Genomic DNA, 11,865 nt, shown 5'->3' with positions numbered 1-11,865 from the left:
AAATACTTTTTATTATTCACTGATCATTGCACATGCATGAGCTGGGTTTATTTTCTAGCACAAAAATTGGATGCTTTTGACAAATTCAAGGAATTTAAAGTGTCAGTTAAAAAAAAAGTGATTTACCAATAAAAATCCTTTGCACTGATAGAGGAACACTACAACAAAGCAGTAGATTAGCGACAACCACATTCCGTCGCTAACCATGTTAGCGACGGATTAGCGACAACTCGGCGACAGTATGCTTACGTCGCGAATATTTCGACGCTAACTGGCGACGGAATAATTCCGTCGCCAAGTCCGTCGCTAATTGCGACGGAATAACGAGCGCTATATTCCGTCGCCAATCCGCCGGTACTAAACGGCGACCACGGCGTGGCGACGGATTTAATTCCGTCGTTAAGCCGTCGCTAGATTAATATGAATAGCGACGGAATCATCCGTCGCTAATCCGTCGCAAAAACGAAAAAAAATCAAAAAAAATTTATTTAAAAATTAATTACCGAGAACTGTACAATTTATATTTCCTGTACAATTTATATTTCCTGTAAATAAAAAACAAACCACACAAAAAAATTCATATAACAAGTATCTATAATAATTAATCGTTCCACCTTAAAACTAAGAAGTTTAATTATTTACAATTCAACAATTACAATTAGGAAAAATAAAAAAAATAGAACTTCTTCAACACAGTCCTCTAATCATCGCCAAGATTTTGTGCGTCTTCTTGTTCATTGTCTTTATCTGTCCCTTCAGCTCCACTACCCTGATTATCGCTAGCAGCCTACACAAGAAAAGAACAGTCAGTATTGATAAACAAAATATAATGAAATAAATTACACACTATATGTGATTCTATCATGTGCTCATGTGTGATCTAAGGCAATAAAAAAACTCTATATGTGAATAAAAAAACTCTATATGTGATTCTATCATGCTCATATGTGTGCTAATGCAGTCAAAAAAATGAATATGTGATTATAGCATGTTCATATGTGTTCTAAGGCATATAAAAAAACTCTATATGTGATTCTACCATGCTCAGATGTGCTTTAAGGCAGGGAAAAAACTATATATGTGATTCGATCATGCTCGTATGTGTGCTAAGGCAGTAAAAAAATTGAATATGTGAATATAGCATGCTCATATGTGCTCTAAGGCAGGCAAAGCCAAAAATTTTATATGTGATTCTATCATAAATGATATATAACATGTTCATATGTGTTCTAAGGCAGTTAAAAAACTCTATATGTTATTATAGCATGTTCATATGTGTGCTAAGGCAGTCAAAAAACAGAATATGTGATTATAATATGCTCATATGTGTTCTTAGGCAGTAAAAAAACTGAATATGTGATTATAGCATGCTTATGTGTTCTAATGCAATCAAAAAAACTTTATATGTGATTCTATCATGCTCATATGTGCTCTAAGACAGACAAAAAGTTAAATATATATATATATATATATATATATGTGATTCTATCATGCTCATATGTGTGCTAAGGCAGTAAAAAAATTGAATATGTGATTATAGCATGTTCATATGTGTTCTAAGGCATCTAGAAAAACTCTATATGTGATTCTACCATGCTCAGATGTGCTTTAAGACAGTAAAAAAAACTATATATGTGATTATACCTGAGAGGGACCTGGAATCAAAGATCCCCTATCCTGAACAGCGGCCTTGATCTCATTTCGGAGAAAGGGGGCGACGGTGTATTGAAAGTAGTTATTCAGTGATTCATTAATGATCTCGCGTACATCATCACCAGAAAGAATAGTCGGCTGCTTGGAGCTTATGTCGGCGCAAGAAGTTGGTGAGCCGTAACTGGAAGAACCAATAACTGGTGAAGTGTTCATATTACTCCCAAACCCGAACACGCGACATTTTTTGGGTTCACCTGCTGCAGTCACCCATGCTGTAGGATCAAATGATGGATGCTGAGTAGCGTCTTCGCCATATCGCTCTACCCTTTGTTGCTCATATGCCTCCTACAAAATAATGTTTAAAGTATTCATTAATAATTAATGATAACATTATGATGACTTGCATATATATTGCAATGATTATTAATAGAATTAATACATACCGTTGTCGTTCTCGCCTTCTCTGATACGAAGACTCCCGTGGTCTTCCGTTTATGTGTTTCTACAAACACATCCTTATATGGTACACTGCCTCCTTTTTCTGCTTCCTGCGAAGTTAAATGACAAAAGATTTAGTACACAAATTTGCAACAATACTTATAAAATTAATATTATATATTGATGAGTTACCATTTTCTTTAGGTGGCTCCCAAATGTCTTAGATCCACCTGTGTGTAGATGGGCTTCGGGCATCTTCGATCGATTTTGTGAAGCCTTCGCAGAGCGATTTTTAAATGCATCTCCCGCCCACATATCGCACATTTCATCCCAGTAATCTCTCCTGATAGTAATAGGACCATGACCCTTCCACAGTAATGGATCATCTACTACGCCAGATGCTTTTTTTGCTGCAGTCTTCATAGTGTGCAACATGTCTGCAAATCGATTGGCAGCCACCTTCTGCCACACCTTCCTTGCATCATTTTCTTCCACCGTAGTTGCAAAGCGATTCGAAGCCTACAAATATTTTTAGAAAGTTAGTAGACATTGCTTAAATAAATTAAATATGAAACACATTAACTATGAGGAACAACTGTATACCATGAATGAGGACCACAATCTGTCTAACACCTCCTTTGGGTACTCTTTCCATTGAGCAACTGGTCCTGGTAGATGTTGAAGAAGTGAATTCCTAATCTCCCGTACTACTTCTTGTGGCTCAAACCTCGTGCTGCACATGAATTGTTACATAGTAAATATCAATATAAAATATTTAAAAGATATGCAATAATTGAAAACAAAATACTTACGGTCGATTATCGATATACACTATTCGAATGAGTCTTCTTGTGCCAGCCTGAGAAGACCCTGTTTCCTGTGTTGGCTGTTGACTTGTGCGATCAACTGGTGTAGGTGGGTCGTGTACAGGCGCAACATCATCTGTAAAAAAATACACACCAAGTTCTCAGAATGTGCATTTGAACTAATCAAGCATCTAATTAGTTATATGATATACCTATCACAGGAGCCCGTGAAGATGAAGGTTGAGCCTGGCTACTACTGGATGAGCGACCACTATAACCTCCACGAACCATATTCTAACAAATAACATATGTCATACAATACATTCAAATAATTCACATCAAGTATTACAATGCATTCAAGTCATTCACATCAAGCATTGCAATGCATTCAAATAATTCAAATCATTGACATCAAGTATTGCACTAATTCAAATCATTCGTTAATTGCATAAATTATAATACATTCAGATAATTGAAATCATTCACATCAAGTATTACAATGCATTCGAATCATTCGTATCAAGTATTACAATACATTGAAATAAAATTTTTAATCATTCACACCAAGTATTGCAATACAACTCACATCAAGTATTATAATGCATTTAAATAGAGGTTTGTAGTATAAGATTTTGCTCACTAGCTTGAGAATTCTTCCTCGTCACTTCTTCTTCTTCTTCTTCTTCTTCTTCTTCATTGTTTGCCCATCCACTTGGTACATCATTTGGATCACATTCCTCTATGAATGTTTCATCAGCCAATGGAGATATGACATGCATATCATGCGCAACATCGTGACCATAAGCGAAGTCACAGACATCATCTGATTGATAGTAATCACTGTCTTCAGCTAACTCATCTTCTTGTAACTGATCATACTCGGGGTATAGTTTGGATTTCACCTTGCAAACTGCCCACCATTCATTTCTATCTGACTTTTTTATACTCGGATATGAAGTATAATAAACTTGTTGAGCTTGCGAGGCTAATATGAATGGTTCATATGTTCCAAACCTGGATTTATGATTCACCTCCACAATGCCTGAAGCTTTGTCGAGTCTTGTTGCAGTTGGATCAAACCAATGACACTTGAATACCGTAACCCTGTTATTCATGCCTAAGTAAGTCAACTCCATTATTTCCTCTATAACACCGTAGTAATCATGTTCATTTTCACCGTAGCTGCTACCCTTGACACACACGCCACTATTTATCGTTGATTTGTTTATACCGTAGTCTTTTGTATGGAATCGATAACCATTTACGATATACCCGTTGTAGCATTGCACAACTTTGGTCGGACCATTTTCTAAATCACATATTCCTTGATCTTTAACATCACCATGGCGAACCTACGCACAGACATAAACAATTATTGTGATCACGATCAATTAAGTAACTTAGTGTTGTTTATAAGTACAAAATTTATGTTAGCTTCTTTACCAACTGTTTCAACCACTCCACAAACTTAGTTTCACGTTCTTTTTGTACTTCTGCATCAGTGAGATGTGAAACTTTGCTTTGCAACTCTAGATCAAATCGTCTGCAAACCACAAATACTATATTACCGAGCCATGTATCCACATATAGAACATAAAAGGATTTATAATTGAGTTGCATATACATATACTTACTCGATGTATGGGTCGATCGCTGAACAATTAAAAAGAATATAGATGTGTGCTGCATCTTGCTCTCGATCTGTCAATAGCCTTGATCGGCAACTACCAAATGCATGCCCAAGTCGTTGAAATATCGACAGCTTGTCAGCTACAGTTACTTGTTCTCCATCATCGTTACGGGGCGGGCATGTGTAACGTGTTGAAATATGAGGTTCGAAGTACATAGATGAGAAATTTGAAATCTCTTCTAAAGTGTGCGCCTCACAAATAGAGCCTTCTACTCTTGCTTTATTACGAACCTTTTTTTTTAGGTCGAACATGCATCTGACAAGAATATACATTTCAAATTTTAAATATCTGTCATTAAAGAGACAAATATAAAAAAACATATACCTTTCAAATGGGTACATCCATCGATATTGCACAGGGCCACCAACCCTTAGTTCATATGGCAAATGTATGATCAAATGTTCCATAACATCGAAAAATGCTGGCGTAAATATCTTTTCTAACAGACAAACAGTGGTGATGACAGAGTCCTCGAGATTCTTTACATCTGATACAATGACCTCCGATGCGCACAATGTTCTGAAAAATCCGCTCAACTCAGACAATACCCCCCATATAGGTTTGTCTAACATATCATGGAATGCTAGGGGTATCAATCGTTGCATAAAGATATGACAATCATGGCTCTTCAACCCATATAACTGTCCATCGTCAATCTTCACAGCCCGAGCAATGTTAGAGACATATCCATCTGGAAATCTCAGTTGTCTCAACCATTGACATACATGTTTTATTTGATCAGGTCTGAGCACGTACTTCGCTTTTGGTTTCAGTACTTTGCCATTATACTCTTTGAGTTCCAATTCTGGTCTTTTACATATTAATTTTAAATCCATACGGGCCTTCGGATTATCCTTCGTTTTTCCTTTAATATTCATTACTGTATTGAACACATTATCAAACACATTTTTCTCTACATGCATCACATCCAAATTATGTCGTATCAATAGGGTCGGCCAATACGGTAGTTCCCAAAAAATAGATTTTTTCGTCCAATTGTGTTCCTTCCCAAATCCATGGAAGGGTGTAGGACTGCGGGCATCTGTTAATACATCTGGAAAGTATCGCAATCTTCTTAAAATCTCTATGCCAGACAATCTTGAGGATGGACCTTTCATTTCAGTTGTGCCTGCTGTAAATGCATTCTTTTGACGTCGGAACGGATGATCGCTGGGTAGAAATCGACGATGGCAATCAAACCAGCAAGGCTTCCTTCTATGCCTCAATCTAAAAACTTTGGAATCCTCCATGCAGTACGGACAAGCCAACCTCCCATGTGTGCTCCAACCAGATAACATACCATATGCAGGGAAGTCACTGATTGTCCATAGAACAACGACCTTCATGTTGAAATTTTGTTTTTTGTGGGCATCATACGTGGTAACACCGTCATCCCACAGTACTTTTAATTCATCAATCAATGGCCTTAGATATACATCAAGATTTTGGCCAGGTGAGGTCGGACCAGGGATCAACAGAGACAAGAAAAGATTTGGACGTTTCATACACAAGCTTGGTGGAAGGTTGTATGGAGTTACAAATACTGGCCAGCATGAGTATGGAGTTGATCTACCCTCAAATGGATTAAATCCATCTGTACATAGACCGAGTCTAACATTTCGCACTTCCATTGCGAAGTTCTGATGAGTACGATCAAAGTGCTTCCAAGCTTCAGCGTCAACAGGATGCGTGATCTTGTTTTCATCGTGTCGAACTTTATTTGCATGCCATCTCATGTGTTTAGCTGTCTTTGAAGACATATACAATCGCTGCAATCTAGGAGTGATAGGAAAGTAGCGGAGCGACTTGTATGAAACTTCCTTTGATCTCGTGCTACCATTGCCTCTTGTCTTTGGCTTGAACCGAGGATGCCCACATGACGGGCATGATATGTCGTTTTCCTGCTCCTTGAAATACAACATGCAGTGATTTGGACAAGCATCAATCTTTTTGTAACCCATACCTAGAGCGTTGACCATAACTTTCGCACGATAGAAATTTTGTGGCAATTTCTCATCTTTAGGCAACATACTCTTCACAATCATGCACAAACGGTCAAAACATGATTGACTCAAATTATACTCGGACTTCAAATTCATTAGTTGAAGAACTGCAGACAAGATAGTGTGACTCTCACAACCGTTCCAAAGTGGCTCATCAGCATCTTTAAGTAAATCATAAAATCTACTAGCTGCATCGTTTGGTGATTCTTCATCTATGACAGTTCTTACATCACTAGAACTCATAGCAGAACCCAGTTCTGTTCCTGCAGCATCAAATATCAAATTCGTATATGGATTATCGTGCACCACATTCACCCGTGCATCAAAATCGTTTCTAAATTCTTCTCCATGAAACGCCCAGTTCTGATAATCACTCACAAAACCTTCCTGTATAGGTGATGTCTAACGCCATGAGGTTCTACAAATCGATTATTCTTACAAATCTTGCAGGGACACCTAATCCGACCTGTGGGATCTACCGTACTGACACTCGCCGTTGCAAATTCAATAAAACTATCGACACCATCCATATATTCATGCGATAACTCATTGTCCACTATCCTACGGTACATCCATTCACGGTTTGCAGTCATTCTGTCGTATGATGTTACGAATAGTATCCTAACGAATTAAGAAAAAAACAATCAGAATGCGACGATGAAGAAAATATCAAATTTATCATGCAATATACTATGTCAAACAATAACAAGAATTTTGATGCATGCATTGATAACTTAATATTTTCATGTGCAAACTATTAATGACATGATACAATCATTTGAAGCATGCTTTTATTATAAAATTTCACATGGAAGTCAAAATCAAATTGAAAGTAACTACATGCAAGCATGTATACAATTACATCAAACATTGCAATACATCATAATCATTCATATCAAATAAATGACAAACATGTACCTGCAGCAAACACACTTCAATATCTCACTAACTACTACCATGCTTAGCATGGACTCCGTACTCCAAAAATAAGAACACTTCCATATTTCTACATTAAAATCATGCTCAGCATGATCTCCGAACTCCAACAAAGCAGTCCTAGATATCAACAACTAAGTGAGTGTGTGAACAATAAAGTGTTGCATTCAATAAATTAAATAAATGTGATACGTTTGCATCACTTACTCACCACGGGTATTTACCCGATTTGCATTGTTTTTGTCATTTACTTACCACAGGTGGCCGAGCACGAGTTGGTTCCGTTGAAAAATCTGCACAAAAACAAAACAAATTAAGTAACAAACTAACTAATCATGAAACAAGATGAAACACTAACTAAAAAAATTAAAATAAATTAAAACAACTCTAACTAATTGAAAGAAGAGAAAAGAAAAATAGTATATATGTTAAGCCAAATCTAACTAGAAGATGCTAATTTAACAAACCAGCTATAACATGTTGAACCAGTCGACTAACATAAAGTCATAGACAATTTCTAATCTGAACTACTTAGCAAAGGAATAGTAAATCAATCAATTAGTTTACTAGAAAAGATGTGAACTCCGTTTAACCACCACTATCATAAAGAATTCAAATAGCCCTAATCTAACTAACTGATTGTTAGAACATTAAATACCAATCTATCTAAGAAAAATATAATTATAAAAGACTAATAGATTGAAATACTCTAACTAACCAGATTTCAAGAAAACAAATTGAAGTAAAACTAACTACCAGTAGACATTAACAAACTAACAAATTGATAAAAAATTATGAACTACTCTAACTAGAACAAACTAACAAATTGATAAAAATTTATGAAATACTCTAACTAACCACAGTTGATTAAATCTCAACCTAGCCAGTTGATTTCGATTTGAAATTTTTTTTTATAATTAAATTTTTTTTTGAATTTTAAATCTCAACCTAGCCAGTTAAACCACCTGCCTTTCCGGCAGGGAAGGGGGTTAACCCCCCTGCCGGAAAGGCAGTTCCGGCATGGGGGGTTGACCCCCTGCCGTGCCTTTACGGCAGGGGGGGTCGACCCCCTGCGTTTTCGGCAGGGGGTCGACCACCCATGCCTTTCCGGCAGGGGGTCGACCACCCCTGCCGGAAACGCAGGGGGTCGACCCCCCCTGCCGGAAACGCAGGGGGTCGACCCCCCTGCCGGAAAGCACGGGGAGCGGCGGCTGGCGAGGTCGCCGGTGGCCGGCGCAGTCGACAGCAGAGAGGGGGAGACCTGGAGCGAAGCTCGGGGGCCACTGGGTCGTCGGAACTCAGAGCGGAGGCGAAGAGGTGGCTGCAGGGAGGATCGTCGGTCGTCGGCGGCTGAGGACGCCGGTTGCGAGTCGCCGGCGAAGGGGAGACAACACCTCCCGGCAGCAGCCACAGAGGAACAGCAGGGAGGAGGAAGAGGTCGGCGGCGGGTCGCCGGTGCTCGGAGTCCCTGGCGCAGCCGCTAGCCAAGCAGGGAGGTCGGCAGCCGGACGGTGGCGAGAGCCGACGGGCGGCGGGAGGGAGAGGGTGGCGGGCGGGAGCAATACAGTGAAACAGGAAAAAGAGAAAGAGGGATGGGATTAGGGATTTACGCGATATTTAGCGACGGCTTAGCGACGGAAACATTCCGTCGCTAAGCCGTCGCTAAATCAAAATACAAAAACCGTGACGAAATATATACTGTTGCTAATACGTCGCTAATTAGCGACGGATTAGCGACGACAGAGTTCCCTCTCTAAATCCATCGCTAAAATGGTGTTCTTGTAATAAAAAGTAGCGACAAAAAATTTAGTCGTTAATCCGTCGCTAAGTAGCGACAGATTAGCGATAAAATTTGTTTCTTCGCTAATCCGTCAATAATTAGCGACAGATTCTATCTCTAGCTAATCTAGAACAAACTAACAAATTGATAAAAATTTATGAAATACTCTAACTAACCACAGTTGATTAAATCTCAACCTAGCCAGTTGATTTCGATTTGAATTTTTTTTTTATAATTAAATTTTTTTTTGAATTTTAAATCTCAACCTAGCCAGTTAAACCACCTGCCTTTCCGGCAGGGAAGGGGGTTAAACCCCCTGCCGGAAAGGCAGTTCCGGCATGGGGGGTTGACCCCCTGCCGTGCCTTTACGGCAGGGGGGGTCGACCCCCTGCGTTTTCGGCAGGGGGTCGACCACCCATGCCTTTCCGGCAGGGGGTCGACCACCCCTGCCGGAAACGCAGGGGGTCGACCCCCCCTGCCAGAAACGCAGGGGGTCGACCCCCCTGCCGGAAAGCACGGGGAGCGGCGGCTGGCGAGGTCGCCGGTGGCCGGCGCAGTCGACAGCAGAGAGGGGGAGACCTGGAGCGAAGCTCGGGGGCCACTGGGTCGTCGGAACTCAGAGCGGAGGCGAAGAGGTGGCTGCAGGGAGGATCGTCGGTCGTCGGCGGCTGAGGACGCCGGTTGCGAGTCGCCGGCGAAGGGGAGACAACACCTCCCGGCAGCAGCCACAGAGGAACAACAGGGAGGAGGAAGAGGTCGGCGGCGGGTCGCCGGTGCTCGGAGTCCCTGGCGCAGCCGCTAGCCAAGCAGGGAGGTCGGCAGCCGGACGGTGGCGAGAGCCGACGGGCGGCGGGAGGGAGAGGGTGGCGGGCGGGAGCAATACAGTGAAACAGGAAAAAGAGAAAGAGGGATGGGATTAGGGATTTACGCGATATTTAGCGACGGCTTAGCGACGGAAACATTCCGTCGCTAAGCCGTCGCTAAATCAAAATACAAAAACCGTGACGAAATATATACTGTTGCTAATACGTCGCTAATTAGCGACGGATTAGCGACGACAGAGTTCCCTCTCTAAATCCATCGCTAAAATGGTGTTCTTGTAATAAAAAGTAGCGACAAAAAATTTAGTCGTTAATCCGTCGCTAAGTAGCGACAGATTAGCGATAAAATTTGTTTCTTCGCTAATCCGTCGCGAATTAGCGACAGATTCTATCTCTAGCTAATCTGTCGCTAATTAGCGACGGAAAAAATCCGTCGCTAATTTCCGTCGCTAATTAACAATTTTCTTGTAGTGGAAGTGAATTTGTTTCTGATGAGTTTGAATTATTTTGCAAGAAAAATGAAATATACAGGCAATATTCAGTAAGGAAGACACTACAACAAAACGATGTGGCTGAAAAAAAGAACAGAACTGTGGTGGAAATAGCATGTAGCATGCTTGTTGAGAAGAATTTGCCATATGAATTTTGGGCAGAAGTTGTAGCAACATCAGTGTACCTTCTTAATATATCTCCCGCAAAGGCAGTTCCAAATAAGGTACCTTATCAAGCATGGTGGAACCACAGGTCCAATGTAAGTCATTTACGTGTGTTTGGATGCATAGCTTATGCCTTAGTTGATGCTTCTGAACGCTCCAAGTTAGAAAAGAAAAGTGAAAATTATTTATTTATTGGTTATAGCCATGAATCAAAAGGATATTGTCTATATAATCCTATTTCTAAGAAGCTAATCATTAGGTGAGATGTGGTTTTTGATGAAAGTCGTTGCTGGAAATGGGAAGAAGATGAAAGAAAGCATGTTCCATTTGCTTAATTGCAAGATGAAGCATTAGAAAATTTGTCTTCTTTAAGTTGTCCATTACAAAAAATGGTTGAAAGTATTTTGATTCAGATTCGCCTCCAAGAAAGGTAAAATCTTTGGATGAAATATATGAAAAATGTGCCTTTGCTCTTCTTGCAACTGAACCATCAAATTATGATGAAGCATATAAAAGCATGGAATGAGTAAATTCAATGAAGGAACAAATTTCCTTGATAAAAAAAAATAAAACATGAGAGCTAGTAGACTTGCCAAACCCATCGGGGTAAAATGGGTTTACAATATAAATCAAGATGGGTAGCAAAAGGCTAGGTTAAAAAACATAGTGAAGACTTTCTTGAAACATTTTCACCGGTTGCTAGATTTGAAACTATTTGTATGGTTCTTACTATTGCAACTCAAATGAAGTGGCATGTTTTTCAGCTCGATGTGAACTCTGCATTTCTCAATGGTTATTTAAATGAAGAAATTTTTATACAGCAACCTCAAGGTTTTGTTACTGCTAAGGAAGAAAAGGTGTATAAGTTAAAGAAGGCATTGTATGGCCTCACACAAAATTATACTTGTAAGTATATATGTCATGATATTATCTATACAGGGACTTCATTTAGACTCAACAAAGAATTCAAAATGTGCATGATGAATGAGTTTGAGATGACATATTTAGGCTTGCTGAGTTTCTTTTTGGGGTTGCAAATTTATCAATCAGATGAAGGAATTTTTGTTTCACAAGAGAGGTA

General features: G+C 39.7%; 1 protein-coding gene across 2 annotated transcripts; it reads right to left on the bottom strand.

Moving 5' to 3' along the window:
* Positions 1-595: 595 nt before the first annotated feature.
* On the bottom strand, positions 596-3,205 carry LOC149843446 (uncharacterized). 2 transcript variants are annotated; one of them, XM_090001836.1, is made up of 3 exons: positions 3,110-3,205; positions 2,904-3,033; positions 596-787 (listed from the first exon to the last, which is right to left on the bottom strand). In XM_090001836.1, exons 1-3 carry the CDS (start codon positions 3,186-3,188, stop codon positions 688-690), a joined length of 309 nt encoding a protein of 102 aa, XP_089857962.1. In that variant the 5' UTR covers positions 3,189-3,205; the 3' UTR covers positions 596-687. The 2 variants fall into 2 exon arrangements, 1 of the variants encoding a protein (XP_089857962.1); XR_016431136.1 differs by lacking the exons at positions 2,904-3,033; positions 3,110-3,205 and adding an exon at positions 1,645-1,726.
* Between the last annotated feature and the right edge of the window lie 8,660 nt (positions 3,206-11,865).

The sequence above is a fragment of the Nuphar pumila genome, chromosome 3, assembly GCF_984573655.1.
Source record: "Nuphar pumila chromosome 3, dmNupPumi1.hap1.1, whole genome shotgun sequence".
Classification (NCBI taxonomy): Eukaryota; Viridiplantae; Streptophyta; class Magnoliopsida; order Nymphaeales; family Nymphaeaceae; genus Nuphar; species Nuphar pumila.
The sequence above is the reverse complement of the archived record's forward strand: the minus strand, read 5'-3'. Positions and strand labels throughout refer to the sequence as shown.